The following is a 23,696-nucleotide window of genomic DNA, read 5'->3' as shown; positions in this document are numbered from 1 at the left end:
TTTAATGATCCAGAATTCTTCTAGTCCTTACGGCCTAAAAGGCCATAAAAGTTCTCCCACTGCTTTTACGTTTGCTGTTCATTAGCTAGGCTGCAGTTTTTGCGTGTGGGAAGTTGACGGAGTGGGTGGCTGAGCTCAGTGACGTCACAGACTCAGGGCAGTCCTTATTTGGTTTATTAGGCGGGGGCTCGGGGGCATCGCAGGCAGCAGGCAAGCAGGCAAGCAGGCAGGTCGCGCAGCTGTACAGCGGCCGAGACATGAGCAGCGTCGGACCAGCAGAAACTTTGCAGTGACCCAAAAGTCACCCAAAGTCACCTTAAAGAAAGTCACGCAACTCACACGCTTTGCGCCATTTGAAAAAAAGACAGGAGAAACGTTTTGCCGCACACTTTTTTTTTTTTTTACTTTTTCATCTATTTTTGGGGGAGTAAAACTTGAATTCTTATCATTTCCCTGACGAGACTCGTGATGGCCGTACTGTCACTCGCCTTCTTCGCGTTCTTGGGATTTATCGTGACTTCAGCCGGCAAGGTAACAATTTAGCGGTGTTTTTTTTAAGTTAAATAAAGTGGGACTGACGGGGAGAGTGAAAAAAAAGTAGCGTGCACGTTTGACTCCCTTAAATACGCGCACTGTGTGAAATGTTGACACACGCACGTGCGCGCGCCTTCTTCTTTACACATACTACACACTCAACGCTGTTACGTAATGCTTACAATCATGGCATTTTGGTTGAATTGCACCATCTGATTTGATGTGATGACAATTCCAATAATCTGTCTTGTTTTTCTTGCAGGCTGGTGAAGATGATCGAGAAGGTGAGTGTCACTAAAGTCATATGTATTAAAAAAATAAATAAATCATTTTTGTACTTCCAGCCGAGTCTGAAACTGTCACAAAACCAGACCCCTACAATAATGTTTACAAAAAAAAGAAAAGAATAAAATGCTCTAGAAAAGCTAATGAACATTGTTTTATTGAAGCAAAGAATATTTGAAAACAAACGGAAACAGCAAAATGTCGAGGTAATACCTCACCTCCATGCACAGCTTTGGTTCCGGTACCACTCCTCTCGAAGGGGGTTGGAAACTTCCACTCTGGAGTTGACCGCGGTGAGAGGCGACATGCGGGTGTGGGAATACTTGTTGGCCTCCGGCTCGCTGCCAGTATGTTGGGGTTTAACCCGGTGGACGAGAAGGTAGCATCCGTCCATCTTCGGGTGGGGTGACGGGGCCTGACTTTTGGGCGGAGTTGTCAACAGATCTCAACCTGGTGGTGAGTTGGCTCCGATGGTGGGGGCAGATGCCAGTGTGGCCCGGGAGACCCAAACGTTTCGTGAGGGTCTGCTGGGAACGCCTGGTGGAGTCTCCTGTCAGAAGGAGTTTCAATTCTCCCCTGTGACAGAGCTTCTCTCATGTCTGGGACAAGGCGGGGGACATTGAGTCCAAGTGGACCATGTTCCATGCTTCTATGGTTGAGGTGGCAGACCAGAACTGCAGCTGCAAGGTGGTCGGTTCCTGTCATGGCGGCAATCCCAGGCCCTGATGGTGGACACCGGCGGTAAGGGATGTTGTCAGGCTGAAAAAAAAGAGTCTTTCTGGGCCCTTTTGGAGGCAGCTGACAGGTGGCCAAGCGGCATGCAGCTCTGGTCGTTTCTGAGGCAGAAACATGGGAGGAGTTCGGTGAGGCCAAGGAGATCAACTTCCGGGTGGTTTCAAGGAAATTTTGGTCCACCTTCCAACGTCTCAGAAGGGGAAAGCAGTGCACCATCAACACAGTGTGTACTGGGGATGGGACGCTGCTGACCTCGACTCGAGATGTTGTAAATCGGTGGGCCGAATACTTTGAAGACCTCAATTCCACCGACACGTCTTCCCAAAAGTAGGCAGAGCCGGGGGACTCTGGGGCGGACTCTGGTGGTTAAAAAGCTCGGTGGCAAGGCCCTGACGGTGGATGAGATCTGCCTGGAGTTTCTAAAGGCTCTGGATGTAGTGGGACTGTCTTGGTTGACACGCCTCTGCAATATCACATGGACATCGGGGACAGTGCCTCTGGATTGGGAGACCAGGGTGGTGGTTTCGTTTTTTTACAAGGGGGACTGGAGGGTGTGTTCCAATTACCGGGGAATCACACTCCCCAGCCTCCCCGGGAAAGTCTATTCCGGGGTACTGGAGAAGACGGTCCATCGGTAAGTCGGATATCAGATTCAAGAGAAGCAGTGTGGTTTTCATCCTGGACGTGGGACATTGGATCAGCTCTACACCTTCAGCAGGATCCTCGGGGGGGTCATGGGAGTTCGCCCAACAAGTCTTCATGTGCTTTGGTGGACTTGGAGAAGGCGTTCGACCGTGTCCACTGGGCAGTCTTGGGGTGGGGGGGGGGGGGGGGGGGGGGGGGTTGGGGGTACGTCCAGGTGTATGGGATTCCGGAACCTCTGTTATGCGGGGACTGGACCCTTTATGACCGGTGTCAGAGTCTGGTCCCCGTAGGTCGGATCCAATTACACTAGGGGTTGGGCTCCGCCAGGGCTGGCCTATGTCACCAATTCTGTTCATCACTTTTATGGACAGAATAGCTGGGCTCAGCTGTGGGTTTGAGGGGGTCCGGTTTGGTGGCTTCAGTATTGCCTCCCTGCTTTTTTGCAGATGATGTAGTTCTGTTGGCTTCATCAGGCAATGATCTCCAACTCTTTCTGGAACGATTTGCAACCGAGTGTGAAGAGGTAGGAATGAGAATCAGCACCTCCAAATCTGAGACTATGGTCCTCAGTCGGAAAAAGGTGACATGCCCTCTCCGGGTCAGGGACCCGGTCCTTCCCCAGGTAGGAGAGTTTAAATATCTTGGGGTCTTCTTCAAAAGTGAGGGAAGAATGGAGCGGGAGATCGACAGGTGGATCGGTGGGGCATTTGCAGTGATGCGGACTCTGCACCGGTCCGTCGTAGTGAAGAAGGAGCTGAGTCAAAATGCGAAGCTCTGTATTTACCGGTTGGTCTACGTCCTCACCGTGATCTATGTCACAAGCTGTGAGTCGTAACCGAAAGAACAAGATCCCGGGTACAAGCGGCTGAAATGAGTTTCCTCCGCAGGATATCTGGACTCTCCCCTTAAAGATAAGGTGAGAAGCTCGGTCATCCGGGAGGTGCTCGGAGTAGATCCGCTGCCCCTTTGAGAGGAGCCAGACGAGTTGGGTCGGGTATCTGCTCAGGATCCCTCCTGGACCCCCCTAGGGAGATGTTCCAGGCACGTCCCACAAGGGGTAGAGCACGGGCCGACCTCGAACATGCTGGGGAGACTATGTCTTCCAGCTGGCCCGGGAACGCCTTGGGATACTCCCGGAAGAGCTAGATGAAGTGGCTGAGGAGAGGGAAGTCTGGGCTTCCCTGCTGACCCGACTTTGGATAAAGTAAAAAAAATATGAAATGAGATGAGAGAGACTTCTCCCCAATTTCGAGCTGACTCTGTCGTATGCCTGGAGCATGCCGTTCTCGGGTCGGACTGGCAACGTTCCCGGCGGTGTTCGCTACCCCTTCACGAGTTCACTCTAACGTCCACCTAATATGCGTGGTAACCTTGTTTCTGGGAGACCAATGAGGTGTTGGGAGACAATTAATAAAAAATACAGGGAGTGTGTTTATGTTTCAGGGAAAGTTTTATTTAGTTTGACTTTCGTAACCTTTTTTCATATCTTGGAACAAAAGGTATTCACTATACCACTACTATGTTTTAATAACTAATATTTTGGTGGCATGGTGGAAGAGTGGCTAGCACATCTGTCTCAATAGTTTCTGATTTTCCTGTGTGGAGTTTGCATATTCTTCCTGTGCCTGCGTTTGTTTTCTCCAGGTACTCCGGTTTCCACCCTGTTACAAAAAATGTGTGGTAGGCTAGTTGAACACGATAAGTAAGTCATGAGTGTGAGCGTGAATGGTTGTTCGTCTCCTTGTGTCTTGCGATTGGCTGGCCACACATTCAGGATTTCCCCTGCCCGATGCACATATTTGGTTGAGATAGGCGACCCAATTATACTACGGTACCAGATTATGAATTAATCATCAATATGTTGATAACTTGATAAAAACTACATTCACTAGAAAAAGCCATTAATGATTTACAGGCCACTTCCTATTAATATTAGCCAATTTCTGGGTCACTTTGTTGCCTTTGGAGCATTCCTGCGTCACTTCCTGTTAATTTCATGGCATTCCCAGGGTTTGTTTTGCTTTTGGGTCGCTTTTGATTGATTATGTCACAGGTCGAGGAATTTCTTTTGTTAAAAAAATGGTTTTGCATGTGCCATTGGAAGTGTACAGGGTAAGGTCAAATGGTAAATATTTGCAGAACTGTACTTTTGTTTTGCCAAAAACTCCCTGATAACTTTTGTGCTCCATGATTTAGTGAACATTTTTCTTGAATAATGTGAATCAGGCAAAAAAACCTGGGAAAAGTAGCATTATGAATATATGAGATATTTTTGCTATTGGTGTTGAATTTTTTAGTTTTTTGGTCCCAAAACTCATGTTTGCAGTCCAACCGTGAACATTTTGTGCAAATCCTAAAGACAGCTCGCCTGAATTAAGTCTTAAGTTGGCTTAATTGCTATATTTTGCTCAGTGAAAAGCCATGCTCACACTGGTACATGCATGTTTTTTTGCTTTTTTGGTCTTCATCTACTCCAGTTCCACACATACGCACTTTTGGTCAGGCAGCGCTTAGCTCGACAGGAAACCCAAATCCCACCTCTGGATCCTTCACATCTGTTCTCCATCGGGAGGGTAAGCGAGTAGCTGAGCCTCTACATGGTAACCCCTTATCTCCCCCTAAACTACTTTATGCGCACACTTGACCTCTTTTTGCCCACTTCCTGTTTCACAACTTTTAAAAAGTGCGTAACTCCCCCTGCAAGTTGTCATCCCGGGGCTCATATGATCTCAATTCCTTGAGCACTCCATTTAAGGAACAGACATAAAAAGTAGAGTAAATTGCCCCATTAATTTAAAATGACACGTTTTTCAAACTTGTAAATGTATTTCTATATATACTTCGTGTACAGAAAGTGACTTGGAAATGCCCAAAAATCAACAATTACAATTTAAACATATCCAATACTATCTATATGTACCGCTCAATGAATACGACAACTGACAGTGATCCTAACATTTTTGTCCAAGATTTAAAAAATCAATGTAGTCCAAGAATTTAAATACTTAGGAATCACTCTTGACTCACAACTTCTCTTTAAATGGCAGAAGAAAAATACTGAATAGAATTAGGTATGGGGCTCTTCCTACTCCAGACTTATTGATTTTATCTTAACATCACCCTGCACCAATGGACTAAAGGTGGAAATTAGACCTATAATATAGCCTTAGGCTATAATCCTTCATATTGACATGCATATGTTTATTAATGTGTAATGCCCCCCCCCCATTAAATAAATCAAACTCAAAGGCGCAGAGGAATTGACTCAAAATCAACAGGAAGTGGTGACCCAGTACCCTAAAATTAAAAAGGAAGTCCCATTAAATTAACCAGGAAGGGACCCACAATTATCTAATTGCCTGCCATTGACAACATCGTATTTCTCGTTTCATTTTCTGAACCGCATTATCCTCACTGGCGTTGGGGGTGGTGCTAGAGCCTATCCCTGCCCGACTTCGCGACGGAGGAGGGGCACGCCCTGAATTGGTGGCCAGCCAATCGCAGGGCACAAGGAGAAAAACAACCATTCATGTTCACACTCCTACCTAAGGGAAATTTAGAGTGTCCAACCAACCTACCATGCATGTCTTTGGAATGTGGGAGGAAACCGGGAGAAGAGGCAAACTCCACACAGGTGGACCGACCTGGATTTGGACCCAGACCCCCCCCCCCCCCCCCCCCCCCCCCCGCCTGTCAGGCCGACGCGCTAACCACTCAACCACCGGGCCGCCCATTTAAACTGTGAAGACCCTAGCTGAGAATGCTGATATTTCATTATCATCGACGGTGCTAGATGTCTAATTCATTTGGGTTGGCTGAATATTTGAATGTTCTGTCTTTCATTCATTCCAGTTTGTGCCTCAATAGATGATTTCAGACTGCAGGCATATCTAGTTCTACCAAACTTTTCCTCAAACCTGAGTTTTAAGGATGACTGTATACACCAGTGGTCTCCAAACTATTGCACAAAGGGCAGCAGTCGGTGCGGGTATTCATTCCAACCCATTGAGAGGACATCTTTTCATCAATCTGGTGTCCTACAAGTGCAATCAGTGGATTGCAATCAGGTTCTTTGTGTTTTCGGCAGACATCTCATTGGTCAAAAGTGTCTGTCCTGGATTGGTTGGAACAAAAATCTGCACCCACAGCGGCGATCGAGGACGCCTGGTATACACTATTTCTAGCAAGGTTCTGGTTCTTAATAACACGTCTGACATTTTGCTTTGGTAATTAAGTCATCTTTCAGCATACAGGGATGTTTCAAACAGTTAAAACTTATCTGAACGGTTAGCACTGTGAAGCATCTTGCCCATATTCAATATGAAATTAATCTTTAGCCTGAACCAGCTGACTAACCAGCGAAAGGCAGACTAAACCCTAAACTGTTCGCCAATCAGCTGCAGGGCACATAAAGAGACAAATGACCATGTGCATACATACCGCAACCAGCAGGAATTGACCCCTTACTTGCCCTAAAAAAAGTCAGGAGGGTGACCCTCTACACCTCAAGACGGCTGTATCCAGAATTTCAAAGTAAATTACATGAAGTGAATGCATTTTTTGTCATTCCACCACAAAAAATATAAAATGTCTTTATTTTGACAACATTGCTGATGATAATTATGATAATTAATGATTTCATATTCAGAAAATAGGATTTTGGTTGTGTCATGTAAATTCCTTTGTTTTTTGAGAAAACTTTCTCACAAGCCATGGAATGGTGTAAGACAATCTAAGGTGTAGTCTGCCTTATCACCTTATCTTTACAACTAAATTAAGTCTATTCGGCGCTCGTTTTTAATAATACGTTGATAACTTGAATAGAAGGTTCAACCAGCACACCCTACAACCCTTGTGAGGATAAGTGGTTCGGAAAATGTATGAATATTATGTACTACAGTGTTCCCTCGGTTATTGCGGTTAATGGGGACCGGGATCACCCGCAATAAGTGAATTTCCGCGAAGTAGACATGCCCCTTCAAAAATGCTTAATTTGAATTTAATTAAAAAAAAAGATATATATATTTTTTTTTTTTTTCCACCCCCCCTATACAGTACACCATATAGAATACTGGTAGAGCGAGTGAAATTCATGTTATAACAAAAAAAAACTGTAAAATATGTTGTCTCAATGTAATATTTGTATTTTTTATTTAATTTTCCCCCCCCAAAAAATCGAAGCTCTGAATCCGCGGTGGCTGGCTGAACTGTGTGTGTAGTAGCGAGGGAACACTGTATAATGTATAGCATGTTGGCACGCTATGCAGTCACACCATGTTGGTATGTTCAAAACTTTTACTATATGAGTGAAATATAATTCTTTCAGGTGCTGCGTATAATGTATTTATTTTTTATATGTTGGGGCGTCATTAAACTGCTGGGCACAGCTGCAGAGTGAGGCACAGAGTCCTCCTGCCTCATGTCAGGGGACAATAATGATACCAGTAATGAGGCATAGTGATGTGAATCCATGGTAAGGCTCAGTTAGCAGTTGACTCTTAGTATTTGAATGGTAAATTTGAAAATGAAAATTCAGGCATTTTTTTCGTTCATTCATTCATGTATTCATTCATCTTCCATACCGCCCATCCTTGAAAGGGTTGCGGGGGTTGCTGCAGCCTAACCTAGCTGTCTTCGGGCGAAAGGCAGACGACACCTTAGACCGGTCGCCAGTCAGTCGTAGGGCACACAGAGTGACAGATCGTCACTCCCTCTCACAATCAGACTGCCACAGAGTGGGAATCGAACGCAAAATGCCCACAGCAAAGTCAGACGGAAGAACCACTGTACCATCGGGTGAATTTCATCAATATTTTCTCATCTCATTTTCTGAACCACTTTATCCTCACTAAGGGGGTGCTGGAGCCTATCCCAGCTGACTTCGGGCCACAGGCAGGTGACATCCTGAATTGGTGTCCAGTCAATCATAGGGCATAAGGAGAAAAACAGATTCAGTGTCCAATCAGCCTACCATCCTTGTTTTTGGAATGTGGGAGGAAACCGGAGTAGCCAGAGAAAACCCACAGAGGCCCGGGGAGAACAGGCAAACTTTACACATGTCGACCGATCAAGATTTCAACCCAGGTCCCCCACTGTGACGCTGACGTGTTAACCACCTTGCCGCCGGGGCGCCCAATTCAGCAGTCCTTAAAGGTAAAATGTTTCTATGTTAAATGAAAAAGAACAATTCAACTGATTAAATATATCAATTTAATACATTTATAATTTTCTATCTTCACCAAAACTTACCTGAACTCTTGGTCACTCTGGGTCATGTCACAAATTAGCTTTTACAATTTTGAATTGGAGCCACCTCGTGGTGTAGAGGTTCACTCGCCTTACTTCAGTGTTGGCAGGCGTGGGCTCAATTCCCGGTAGTGGGGGTTTCATTGGGAATATGAATGGGTGTTTGTCTCTCTGTGTACCCCATGACTGACTGGTGACCAGTATCAGGTGTGGTCTGCCTTTAGCCCAAAGACAGCTGGGTTAGGCTCCAGCAACCCCTGCAACCCTTTTGAGGATGGGTGGTATGGAAGATGAATTAATGAATGAATTCTGAATTGGAAAAAAAAGTGTTTTTTACTCTCTTCTACATGACACCTTCAGGAAATTCATTTTTTAAGCACTTGAAAGCACACCTGAGAAACATGTTTAAAAAAAATCGAATCTGATGAAAGAGGATAAGCCGTCATCATTGCCTCATAAAAAAACCTTTGATTTTTCCAAAGCAGATGTGTTGCCATCATCTATCATTCAGGGAGACGTGCTTTGTTTTTTTTCCATTTTTTTTATCCTTGGTTTGTCATTGCCTGAATGTCATTTCATCAAAATGTGTGCTTGCGTCAGAATTACATCCAAAAACTTGAAAGCATTCTTCATCTTTTTCTTTACAAGCTTGACTTTTGTGGACGTGTAATTTTAGGCAACTGTTTGAATGGTTTAAACAGCGTAATTACAAGGTTTCTAGATATATGCTCGGAACCCACCCCCCAAATATTTCAACAAAAACACGGTGGCTATGAGTTGTGGCATTTGGTCAACTGTTTTTTTTTTCATTTATTTTTTTTGATGGTGAACTGAATGAACTCATTGGCTGTCAATAGACTCCAAATCCATTATGACTTGCATGGGCAAAACAAGGAACATTCACTGAAAGATAAGCATTCACAGCCAGTTTTGTCCGTCGTTGTCAATGGCATGTGATCAGGTAATTTTGAATTACTATCCAGTTAATTTTAGGGTGCTTATGAGTCACTTTACATACATTTTGATTTTAAATCATTTCCTGGTCATGGTCTGTTACATTGGGTCACTTTGTGTTCATTTTGGGCATCTCTGGGTCACCTTTAGTGACACCTACCCTGGGAAAGGAATTTCTGGGTCCCCCAATGTTCATCTGTCATTTCCTGCACATTTGGAGCATTCTTTGGTCACTTTCTGATCATTCAGAAACATTACTTGCTCATTTTAAAATGATGAGAATCGTCAGTGATGTGCAAGTTCTGGCAAAGAAAGGGAACAATTAGGCCACCAATTCGCTCAATTTTAGAGTAAATGAGCCGATAATTCCCTACATCAAAAATGACGAGGGTAACATTAGGAAGACATCTTCCATCACTTTTAGGAAGACAGCAAACATAGTTGTGACTTCTTATAATAACTGTCTTTTTGTGTAAACTACTTTGGCCATATGGAAAGCTGAATGCCAAAAGAACATAGCCTTGGATCCACAGTTCCTCCGTATAGGCTTATTATCTGGAAAATACGTATGGTCTTTTCTTCTAATTTACCAGTGTGGTGGTTTGTGTTGCAGTTCAACTGTCGCGGCGTCTGAAGGAATTCGGGCTGGTCACCCCCTTCAGCACCGATGCCCACGGACACTTTCTATCCCACCTGCTGTCGGCCACCCACAAGCAGCGGGTCAGGAGGGAAGCTTTGCCCGCCACCAGCGCTCAAGATCAGCGGCTCTTCTTTAACATCACCGCCTTTGGGAGGGAATTCCACCTGCGACTGCGGCTTAACCACAGATTGGTGGCACCAGGGGCTACGGTGGAGTGGCATAACGACGTGGAGAGTGCCGAGGGACTTCCCCTGGCAGTCGCCGACAACGGGACTGGGAGGATAGACTCGTTGAAGACGGACTGCGCCTTTGTGGGTGACATCACGGATGTTCCCGGAGCCTCAGTTGCCATTAACAACTGCGATGGTCTGGTAAGTCCGCCGTTCGGCAATCTTCTTGACGGGCGTCTGGAAGGCTGAGCTTTTCTTTACGTCAGCATTTTTATGGTGTTTTGTTCCAAGGAGGCTTTTTATTCTGAGGTTTGTTACGCTTGAGCGGGTGTTAATCGATGAAGGCCTTCGAACCGCCCATTCCCAACATAAAACAGGAGTGGGCTTTTGTGCGCTCAGGCCAACCGGACCTCCCTGTCAACCCTCGTAAAACTTTTGTGGTATTTAGGGAATGAATAACCCGCATCCGAGATTCCATTGGTGATGCTCTACGTTTAGGGGTTGTCCATTCAAATTTCTCCATCCTCTTCTAATTTTGGTTCTTCTTTTTCAAAACTTTGTTTCTCAAAATTTTAGTTGGAAAAAAAAACATTTTGTCATAGTGTCTTATTTTAAATTGTAGTTTCAGAAATCTAAGGATCCAGAAATGTTTTTTTTTCCTCCTCAGAACAAAGCTGTTTGTCGGTTGTCTTTTTTCGGACACAAAACCCAACGGTAGTTTGCCCTTTTTTTCAGAAACATAACTATCTGCAGTTTGTCCTTACATTTTTCCCTTTATTGCAACGCAGCCATTTGGATCATGTTTTTGGATTACAAAGTTGTTTGCAGTCTTTTTTTTCCCAAGAACTAAAATATTTTTTTGTAGAACTTTTTAACACATAAAGCAATCTGTGTTTTCTTTTCCCCCAAAAGAAAACCATCAGTAGTTTTTTTACATTTTTTTTCTTTTTCAGAAATAAAATTTTCATTAGTTTCTGTTTCGTTCATGTAGTGTCAAGCATGAAACGTAGCGTAGAAACCAAATGCAGGAAAGCAGTCAAGGACTTTAATAAAACGTGGCAAGGGAATAAAGAAAATAACAATGACGTAGCATCAAATAACAAAATCAAACCTAACTGGAAGACAGGATACGTGGTACATGGAACACGGCGTGATAACTTGATATGAGGTAAACAAAGTTGATGATCCGACAATGACTCACAAACACACAGGGTTTAAATAGACACACCAGGGCTGATTACCAAATCACAAGCAGCTGGTTACCAGAGGAAAGGAAGCCCGTAGGGACACAAGAGGTGAAAAGCACACACACCAGCACACACATGCCCCCAAAGCCCTAATAAGCATCCCACCCAACAGAAACCAAAACTGTAGTTTGTCTTCTATTTTGAAAAGACTACCATCCATTGGCCTCCTCTATGGAACTTTAGAACCCCATTAGTGCTTCAATTGTCTTCATTTTTGGAACATTGCGGATTGAATTTCAGGGAGACCAGTTGGCTGTGTTTTTAGTTAGGTGGTTGCTAAACTTGCCTGTTTATGGAAAAATCAAAAATTGTGAATCGTATGATATGATTCCGAGAACAGTAACACAACAATCTCTGCTTGTAACAGCTCATCTTTTTTATCGGTTATCCAGTCATCTTTTACTCTGTCCATGGAAACAGCTAGCGTTGAAATCACGACATCGGATGCCCAACATCTAAGAATGTACATTTGAGAAGATTATGTGCTATTAGGGAAATTTTCTTATTAAGTTTCATAGTTGGCAAATCGAAAAGGATGGTGTGGCATATTTATGTGCTCCATAAAGATTGCAGAGTAAACCGCATTGCTGTTCTGAGTAGATTTTCCACCTTGTTAATGCAGGAAGTTTAAATCACAGGATCCAAAGTGATGCATGCTCAAGTGGCACTGCTTCATTAAAGTCTGTTCAGATAATGCAGAGGTTATCAAAGTCATTTTTATTGCAGGATTGTCCATATATATATATATATATATATATATATATATATATATATATATATATATATATATATATATATATATATATATATATATATATATATATATATATATATATATATATATATATATATATATATATATATATATATATATATATATATATATATATATATATATATATATATATATATATATATATATATATCTATATCTGGACAATCCTGCAATAAAAATGACTTTGTATATGTATATATTTATAGACGACAAGGACCCTGAAATAGAAATGGTGGGCAGCACATATATATATATATATATATATATATATATATATATATATATATATATATATATATATATATATATATATATATATATATATATATATATATATATATATATATATATATATATATATATATATATATATATATATATATATATATATATATATATATATATATATATATATATATATATATATATATATATATATATATATATATATATATATATATATATATATATATATATATATATATTTGTATTTGGCTCTATGGCTGCCATTGATGGACTTTGAAATTCAATCCATCCGAAATGGGAGCGCTTGTAGTTAATGCTCATGTTTCAGGGCCATTAGATCAATGAAATGTGTACCTTTCTTAGGCCAGATGTGGCCCTGCCCCAGGCCTTGAAACCTTAAAAGTAAAATTGGACTATGAAATGGAACAAATTAAAAGCAGAAATGGACCTTTCTCGTGGATGTTAACCCCTGTGGCACTTGTCTTTTACAACTCTACTGTTCCACTTTAAATCAGTGGCTACCATTCACGGCAAGAGACTTCGAATTAATTTAAAGTGAGAGGTGAGCAATAAATAAATGCCTATACATGCCAGTCCAAATAAATTGGAACTTGGAAGTCTGTCGCTGTCATAGGCAGCCTATTGATTTACTTACATATTTCACAAAATGCAGATTCTAAGAACTTTTTACAGAATTGCAATTTACACAAATTATGCTTGAAGTAAAATCACAAGCATGTTGAAGTTGTTTGTGAGTTATTACTGTATATACAGTGGTACGTCGACATACGAGCACCTCGACATACGAGCACCTCGACATACGAGCACCTCGACATACGAGCACCCCGAGATACGAGCATTTTGAGATATGAGTAAATTTACGAGCAAATAATTATATCTAGATACGAGAAAATTTTCGAGATACGAGAATGCCAGGTGGACAAGACATGAGGCTGTTTATCATTGTAGCTCACTGTCTTTTTTGCCGAATCTCTTTTTTGTATAACAGATATCTACGAGCACTGAGCGTTGCATTTTCTTCAGTGTTTTTTTCCTGACGCTAATACGAGGAGTATAGTATATTACTTCTCGTTGGCTGGTCATAAGAACATCAGGGGCACTGTCTCTCTCCCCCACAACTCCTCGTGTAATATCTCTGGTTGCGACTACCTATTTTGAATGTCTCTGCGAGCACTGGGCGGAGCGTTGCATTTTTTTCAGTATTTTTCCCCCCTTAGCCTGTTAGCTCCCGTTAGCGGAGCAATCGCTAATTCAAGACTACTTCTCATTGGCAAGTGATCAAGCGTTACCCTTTATTTTGAAAGAAATACAACAGCAAACAGCCCATCGATAGGCAACGGGAGGCTGGAGGCGGGGCAAACAGCCAACCCGGCCAGGAGAAGGTATAAAAATGTAAAACAAAATTAGAATTAAGTTTAGTGTAAAGTTAGATTAAACTTATTTTTGAGTGTGTGTGCATCGTAATCCAAGTTCAGTTAAATTTGTTATATTACGATTAACCGGTGCAAAAAGTATGTTAAGTAAGTTTAATATGGTTTCTCTTAGAGGAAAGACATTACACAAACATTCTTAACATATTTCAATGCTCTAAGGAGGTGTAGAATAACTTTTATATTTCAACATTTGCATATCAACGAAAATTTGCCTCTTAGCCTGAAACACGTTTTTATCAGCAGGGCGGGATAGTAGACTGGTGGCTGTTGTGAGCAAACCAGCGACTGTGTGATGGGCCATTGATCACAAGGGGAAAAAGGAAAATAAACTAGAAAAACAGAGGATTGAACATTTGTTGGACTCAGTCATTTGCATTCATTGCCAATGCAGAACTTGTCAAATAACACAAAGAGCGTAACAAACGTCTGCTGGCTTTTCTGCAGTCAGGTAAGGAATGCTAGATTTGCAGTCGTGTATCCAATTGGAAAAGAAAGAAAAAGTGCCATTCTGGAGAAAGTAGAGCAGCGCAAAAATAGATTTACGAAGTGCATTGCGTCTCTAAACTTCACTACTGCTGCAAGGTTTCTTGCAACTTGCGAGATAATAAAGCGTGGAAAACTGTTCACAGATGGTGAAGGGTCACGCTGTGCATGTTCCATTTTGTTGTGGTTTTGTCAAATCCTCAAATTAAAACTCAGCAAAAATTGGATTTCTTTGCTGTGTTTCTTGAATTTGATCAAAGCATTGAAACATAATTCATGAATATTGTAATGAAGTTGAACTTGAGGTGGCATTGTAAAACAGAGCAGTCACGTGCTGCATCATTCTCAACAGAATGCACTGCAAACATTTTATCATGAATGGTCATGATTTGTTTTTAGCAAACTTGGTCATTGTGGCAGTATAGATATATAGAGCATGGGTTGCCTTCATTATAAGACTTTTGATTATCTGTGGTTTCAGACATTGTTTTTTTTTTTTGGTACAATATGGCTGTTTCTAGATTCTGGATCGAGCCCCATCAATGTCAGACAATGACTTAAAGCAGCATTTGACATATGCCACACCAGAGTGTACTTTTCTGAATTTGATAGGTTGTAATGTAATCAACGTTAACCACAACATTTAATCATTTTCTCTGTGAAATAAAGCAAGAAGGAGCACATCATGGTTTTAATCTGATTTTGCTGTTGGCCATGGAGCCAGGCTTAACAGGTTATCGGTAGCTCAAATTCAGGTCCTCTTTGTCAGATTTAAGAGGCATTGGATCATCGATAGAATCTTATATATATATATATATATATATATATATATATATATATATATATATATATATATATATATATATATATATATATATATATATATATATATATATATATATATATATATATATAAGATTCTATCGATGATCCAATATATATACACACATACTTAGGGGCAATTTAGAGTGTCCAATCAGCCTACCATGCAGTTGGTTGGGGTAGGCTATGGACAATGAATGCATGAAAGATTATCTCAAATAAACAAAATGAAATGATGAGTTACTTGAATTCACAGCGTGATTAGCTCACTCCTCTTACGCCTGTGCCGAGAGTGGAAGTGTCGCTAAATGCTATGAGGAAGCGTGTCGCTCTTTGATGCGTCCTGTGCGAGGTTTGTTTTATGACTCCTTAATTATAGCCATAGGTCTGGTGGCTTCCTGTGTCGGCTAGCTCAAGAGCTGAGCAATGAGCCGCTTTTCAAGCCAACAAGCTATAGGTAAAACACATCTGATGCAATGCAGTCCTTAACGGGTGTTAGGTTCATTAGTCTTCCATTTATTATACATTTGTTCGTAATGAATAACGCTTTGCTTGCAGCCGTGATAAACAACGGGAAGAAACTGACAGACCTTCAATTGTTACGTAATAGATGATGCTTGTTGTTTAATCTTATTTAATAAATGGACAGGAGAGGTATCGATTCGTTAGAATGATCTGGTCCGAAGGCGCGTAAGGATCGATGAACTCTAGCAAGAAACCTGGTTATGAATTGTATGTCCATTTCTGTTTTAAGGCGAATTTGGCAATACCTAATGGTGAACCAATCAACGGGGATTTTTCTTTGTTGCAAAGGTCCTCCCACATATAATTTTAGTACCTTTTTTTCATTTTTGAAATGCCGTACAAACCCACACGCTCTGATCAATTCAGACAGTACATGAAAATCATTTGTCTCTTATTTTTAATTGGTAGGCATATAGAGTTATTCCATAGAATTACATTATTCATTCATCATTTTCTGAACTGCTTTATCATAACCAGGGTCGCGGGTGGTGCTGGATCTTTTCAGAAGATGGATTCTTTGTATATCTCTTACCAATTCCATCGTACGCAGCTGCGTATGATGACAATTAGGCTTTTGTCAAGTCAATGATGATGACAAAGCCTATGTCCGATTATTATTATTATCTTATCCCAGTTGACTTTCAGGCACGAAGTGGGGGACACCCTGAATCGCGTGGCACGAGGGGACAGACTACCGTTCACGCGCACACTCATACCTGGGGGCAATTTAGAGTGTCTAACCAGCCTACCATGCATGTCGGAGGAAACTAGAATACCCGGAGGAAACCCACACAGGCCTGGGGAGAACATGCAAACTTCACACAGGTGGACCGACCTGGATTTGAACCCAGGACCCCAGACCTGTGAGGCCAAGGTGCCAACCACTGAACTCACTGGCCCGCCAATGTGTTTAAGATAATTCATGGAAAATTAGTTCTGGCCAAGTGCCTTGCCTTTTGGCATATCTTTTAAAGCGTTCCACAGTTCAACAAGGGTTAACAGAGCACCTTGCAACTGTCTGTTATTTGTTGATATTGGCTGGATGTTACGATTAATGACAAATGCCATTTTCCTTTTCATTTTGGTCATTTAGAGTATAGGTTTTTATAATAACTGTAAATATATAAAAATTTGCATTGCGGCTATTGTGTAGGTTTGCCTGAAGAGCCGTATTTTGTTGAAACTTATGTTTTTTCTTAGCTAAATTCAAATTAATTAGAAAGGAATTTCCAGAAATTCTTGTAATTCTCGAAGTTAGTATCTTAAACATTTTTTTCTGGATAACATTCTATTTAGTTGTTCTTCACCTTTAGAGGTCCTTTTAACTTTTGTTCATTAACTAAGTTAGATCAAATCACATTCTAGTAATTTTCAATGTATTCAGTTTCATTGACAGTAATAGTCAAATTCTATCAGTGTCAAAAATCCAAATGAAAGTGACACGAAATACAATAAAGTGTTTAAATACCCCCCACGTTAGTGGAAAGGACCAATAGATAACCAGAATTAACAAAGTGACTCGTATATGGCAAAAAAAAAAACAGGTGAAGTAAACTGAAACCAAAAGGAAGCGAACCAGAAATACACACAACAAACAGGAGATAATCCGTGACCCAAAATCATCAAAAGGTGACCCAAAATCAATAGAACAATGTACTGGAAGCAATCCAGAAATGCCACAAATGATGAGGAAGTCACTCAAAGTCCAGAAATCCACTTCAAATCAGCAGGTGATGAGTTAATCTTGTCTACAAACCAAAAAAAAGCCTCAAAAGTCATTGAATTGACGTCTGGTGATGAAAATGAAAAACATCTGTGATGAATTTTTGCTGAGCTTGTAAAAATGAACAGTATGTTCTTGTGGTTTTAATGACAGTTATTGCTAAGGCCCGAGTACACCTGCTACTTTTGATCATTGACATCGTAAATACTATAGTCACTGTCGGCCACGGATGAGGAGAAAAGTACTCACACTTCGTCCTTATTGGGAAAAAGAAATCGTCCCGGCAGAAATAATCTTGTTTATAAGTAACTGTATGAGGATGCTTTGCTTTCCCATGGGTCACTTCCTTTAGATTTTCGGTCACTTGCTATTTATTTGAGGCCATTTTTTTGCTCAAGTTATTGGATGCCATTGATGGCGCTAGACATCCAATCCATGATGTAGGAGGGTTGACAGTAAACATGTTCAGCAGATTAATTTATTAGACTTGAAATTGCTGGGTAGGTACTATGATGAAGAGAGGGTCAAATACAGTGATGCTTTGAATTTCCATTTTTAGGCATCAGTCTGCAATCATTCCTTGTTTATGTTCAATATGTTTTGATTGTGCGGTTTCGTGGTATAGGGATTGGCACGTCAGAGCCACAGTTCTGAGATCGAAGGTTCGATCCTGGGTCTAAAGCTTCCTGTGGGGGGTTTACATCTTCTCCCCAGGTTTGCGTGGGTTTTCTCCAGGTACTCCAGATTCCTACCACATTCCAAAAACATGCACGATGGGCTGGTTGAACACTCTCAATTGCCCTTAGATATGAGGATTAGGGTTATAGTTCTTTGCTGTTTTTATTACTTCAGTTAAAGTGGAACTAATTGTCTTTAATTTTAATATAATAACTTATTAATATATCGATGGCCCTTGAAAACTAAGTATTGTTAAGTAATTGTTAAAAAAACTGAGAAAGTAACATTCTAACATTGCTCATTCACCCCCCCCCCCCACGTAAAACAAACCACACCACATTTGTGCTATCTTGAATTGTCATTAATTTGATCGTAACTCAGTTACTGCCATTGACAGCAATACCTATGCAATCTGTTAATTCATTCATCTATTCATTCATCCATTCATTCATTCATTTCTTTTTTGAACCACTTTATCTTCACTAGGGTCGTGGGTGGTGCTGGAGCCTATCCCAGATGACTTTGGGCCAGAGGCAGGGGACACCCTGAATCGGTGCCCAGCCAATTGCAGGGCACGGGGAGACAGACAACCTTCCACACGCACATATCTAGGGGCAATTTAGAGTGTCCAATCAGCCTACCATGCATGTATATGGTATGTGGGAAGAAACCGGAGTACCCGGAGAACACCCACGCAGGCCCGGGATGAACATACAAACTCCACACAGGTGGATCGCCTTGAATTTGAACCCAGGACCCCAGAGTTGTGAGGCCGACGCGCTAACCAGTCGAGCCGCCGGGCTGCCTCCTGCGTAATCCATTGGAAGTCAGATTGAGTGTAGAAATATATTACAATAAAATGAGTCAAGACTAAATAGATGAAAAATCTACTTTAGTATTTTTATTTAACTTGTCAGCACTACTGCTAGGGATGAGTACCTTTTCCATCGACTTTTTATGTGGGTCACATGGCTGGCTGGGGTGGGCTGCATATGGCTAGAAAGAGAGAGTAGGGGAAAAAATGATAAGAGCAAACAAGAGAGGAATGCAGCTGACCTCCATGTCCTCAAGTGGGCGGAACGATTGGTCGTTCCCATCCTCCCCAAAGTTCACGTCGGCGGCCTCCTCGTGTAAACCGCCATGTGCACACACTGCCTTTGCTTGTCACAGCGTTGATGCTTCACATGCTGCTCACGTTCCAATACGCTGTTTGTTTCCCACCAACTCTGGCTTCACTCCACGTTTTTAACGGGAGTGGAATGGCTGAGTTAACTCGTTATGCTGCACTAAGGATAACGGACGTCTAATCACTTGGCGTCCTGTCGTCCTTGTGCTGTGAATTGACTATTTTCGTTCATTCCTATTCGATATAGTATTTTAATTGTGTTGCAGATACTGTGTTTTTAAAAAAATATGTATTTTAAAAATACCTTTTATGCTAAATTACTGCGTATTGGCAATGTAAAGTCATTGCTTTCATGGTTTACTCCAGTGTTTCTCAAATAGTGGGGCGGGCCCCCTAGTGGGGCCACGGAGCGATGCGCAGGAGGGGGTGCAAAGTGATATCTGGGAGCTTTTGACTTAAGAAACATACTTTTTGCCTGACTAGAATATAAAATGTCATTGCACATACTTGGTGGATATCAGTGGCATGCTTACTGTCAGAGTTCGCTCAGAGAGTTCCTTAGAATTTTATATAAAACTACTATTTTTGGTTGTGGGGGCCACAAAACGTTAAGTTCTTCTTTGGGGGGCGCAAAAGAAGACCATCGAGAAGCACTGGTTTAGTCAAGCATGCAATAACTAATTGACGGTGGGAAGGGTCCAATTCCTTTTAAGTTAGAGGGATTGTAAGCAAATGAATCAATACTCATTCGCTGACACCCTCCCGCTTCAATTGAATTGAACCTCAGTTAAAAAATCAAACATTGGGACGATATTCCTGTGAAAGTCAATGCATTGACTTTAAAATGAAAGAAAAAATTGTGTATTTTTCAAATGATTTTTATAATAATTCCAATCAATGTCAAATAATCTGTTATTCATTCAGTGGCTGCCATTGACAGCGTAGAATTGCCTTCGGATCCATTTAAGGGGGGGGGGGGGGGGGTTGACTCCTCGCTGTCGCCCTCACGCTTAAGATGGATTGGATGGTAAAAAAATCAAAGCAGAGGGATAATAACAACATGATTGGATGTCAATCATCTTGTATTGGGTGAAAAGCAGAAGCCAAAATATTGCGAAATGTACATATTCCACAGCATCGACACATTACTTCTTAGTAATTGGCGATACGGATGACATAATCACTAATCACGCCCCGACTGTAATGTACACCAAGCATATCAAGACAAGAGCAGGTGTCGGACAGAAACTGTCATTTTTTTTTTGCTCGGACCCAAAACAGCCTCCCCCCACCCACACAAAAAGGATCAAGACTTCTGTGTTCCATCACTTGAATACTCCTGGCTTCAGTCCGGGCCAAGCAGACAGCACAGTCCTGCCAAAAACAACATGTGGCATTGAGCTGAAGGGCTCCAGTTGGTCAGAAACGACTCCTTTCAGTGCGAAAAGCTCTTAGAGGCCTGGCTATGAGGCCGGACAGTGGCACCTTTCACCCGCCGTGTTGTTCAAAGGTGTATTTGCTTTGCAGAAATCCGAGCAAACCTTCGTCATCATTAGCTGCCATTTTCATCCCGCCGCCTTGGAAGCGCACATGCATGTCCACGTCTTTTTGGAGAGAGAAATGTCGGCCCGCCACCTTCCTTAAAATACCAAAGTTGGAACAAGGACAGATAATTGTTTAAAGTTAATGTAGGGTGATAAGCAATATTACCCTTATGATCCACTAGCGGCCATTTCATCTTTATTTGTTTTATTTATAGTATTTAAGTATTTACTACAGTTCACAAAGATAGATGTCCAATTCATAGTTTTTAATACTCGTGTAAATGCATTTTGAGTGGGAGGGACGAATTAATATTTTAGGGTCACCTACTGTTGATAATGAGGCATTTTCCTGGGCCGAGTGCTTTTTGAGTTCCCTCTTTTAATTTTGGACATTTTGGGGTCACTTCCTTATTTTAAATTTTTTTTATTGGGTTACCTTTTGATTTGAGGGAATTTTGAGTTTGCTTTGGTAGTGTGTTCTCATCTCATTTTCTGAACCGCTAAAATCCTCATTATGGTCACGGGAGTGCTGGAGCCAATCCCAAGACACCCTAAATTGGTGACCAGCCAATCGCAGGGTACAAGGAGACGGACAACCATGCACACTCACACCCAAACCTAGGTACAATTTAGAGTGTCCAATCAGCCTACCTTTTGGTATGTGGGAGGAAACCAGAGTACCCGGAGGAAACCCACGCAGTTCCGGGGAGAACATGCATCTTCCACACAGGTGGACATAACCGGGATTTGAACCCAGGACTCCAGAGCTTTCAGGCCGACATGCTAACCACTCGCCCCAACGGGCCATCCTGCTTTGGTAGTGTTAAAATCAATTTAAGATTAATTTCAAAATGCTAAAACCTGAAAGTTGATTTTTATTTATATTTTTAATTTCATATTCTTCAATACATTGCTCGCTATTTATGTACAGAGCAAGGCTGTGAATGCTCATGTCTCAACGCCACTAGATGTCCAATCCATTTTGACTAGTAAAGACCAATGGAATATATTATGTAGGAATGCATTTGCAGTTTTGGGCTTTTCCTGCATCCCTAACAATTTATACATTGATTTATGTAAGGTTAAATCCTTTGAAGTAAAACTAACTTCAATCCAGACTGGCCCTTGTTGATTTTGCTGTGGGAAAATCTGGTCCTAATGGTCAAGGTATTTACTGTATGAGACTTTTCACACATTTTTACGCAAAACGTCGGGAATGCAAATGTTCCAAAGTGGCGAAAGCTGGACGTGGGTGCTTGAGACCTTGAAGTGGCATTAATGGCTTTTTAAGCCACTCGCCATTCCCAGGGGAAATATTCGTCTATTGCGTGCTAAAGGCTCCATTACGTGCATGAGCAACAAACTGTGTTCATTAACGTACCTTTTTGACATCGTATCAACCGTTCCTAGTCACAGCACTTCAACATCACACCATTAAGGGACGAGATAAAAAATTGTCTTTATATTCATGTAAATATATATCATTTTAACGTCATGTTATTTGATGTTATGTATTTGTTTTTTCCTTTTTGAGTCCCTCCAATGATAGAGGCGGATGACTAATTTAGCGCACAGTAGTGACTCATTCATTTAAATTCAATTCAAAAGGATGATTGTACACGTTTCTATCATCTTCAATGCAACCAGAATTAAAAATAAAGAAATGGATTATCAAACTCACATTATATGTTTATAGTATAAAATAGAAGAGGTGATAACATTTAGGGGTCAATTGCTAGAAGCTAAAAGATTCAGAAAAGGTTTTTTTTTCCGTCATTGTGCAAACGGATTAGGCTATATAGGTGAAATTTGCTGGGTTGGTAATATTATTAGAAGAGAAAATGTCATAGGTTAGACTGGTCAGAAATCTGGGATGCTTTAAATTAGACTCCTCAGGCAGGTGCCTGGTTTCTCAGAGTCATTCTAATTACTTTATAATTAGTTCATTTTCAGAACCGCTATTCCTAACAAGGGTCACCTGGTGTGCTGGAGCCTATCTCAGCCAACAAAGGACACCCTTAATGCCATCACAGGGTACAAGGGGGCGGACAACCATTCACGCTCACACTCATACCTCGGGGCAATTTAGAGTGTTGAAGCAGCTTTCCCAGCATGTTTTTTGGAATGTGGGAGGAAGCCAGAGTCCTGAGAGGAAACCCACGCAGGAGAACATGCAAACTCCACACAGGTGGATGTAACCTGGATTTAAACCCAAGACTCCAGAGCTGTGAGGCCGACTTGCTAACCACTCGCGCCACCGGGCTGCACTATTTATATATATATATATATATTTGATTTAATTATTTGAACCGCTTTATCCTCATTAGGGTTGAGGGGGTATATGTTTTTATATATATATATATATATATATATATATATATATATATATATATATATATATATATATATATATATATATATATATATATATATATATATATATATATATATATATATATATATATATATATATATATATATATATATATAAATATATATAAATATAAATATATATATATATATATATATATATATATATATATATATATATATATATATATATATATATATATATATGTATATGTATATGTATATATATATATATATATATGTATATATATATATATATATATATATATATATATATATATATATATATATATATATATAAATATATATATATATATATGTATAAATATAAATATATATATATATATATATATATATATATATATATATATATATATATATATATATATATATATATATATATATATATATATATATATATTTATATTTATACAGTGGTGGTCAAAAGTTCACTAATAAATTAATTTCATGCTTGCAATGTACGGTTTTATTTT

General features: G+C 40.6%; 1 protein-coding gene across 1 annotated transcript in view; it reads left to right on the top strand.

Annotated features, from left to right (window-relative positions):
- The first annotated feature begins 217 nt into the window (after positions 1-217).
- The window catches only part of adamts3 (ADAM metallopeptidase with thrombospondin type 1 motif, 3), a 110,411-nt gene continuing 86,932 nt past the window's right edge, over positions 218-23,696 (top strand). The window contains exons 1-3 of the mRNA XM_077715577.1: positions 218-531; positions 797-818; positions 10,013-10,410. Coding sequence (XP_077571703.1) covers positions 469-531; positions 797-818; positions 10,013-10,410 — 483 coding nt within the window. The 5' untranslated portion in view covers positions 218-468. The remainder of the gene's footprint in view (positions 532-796; positions 819-10,012; positions 10,411-23,696) is intronic.

Source organism: Stigmatopora nigra, chromosome 4 (assembly GCF_051989575.1).
Source record: "Stigmatopora nigra isolate UIUO_SnigA chromosome 4, RoL_Snig_1.1, whole genome shotgun sequence".
In the NCBI taxonomy this organism is placed as follows: domain Eukaryota; kingdom Metazoa; phylum Chordata; class Actinopteri; order Syngnathiformes; family Syngnathidae; genus Stigmatopora; species Stigmatopora nigra.
This window is presented reverse-complemented; position numbering and strand designations above follow the sequence as displayed.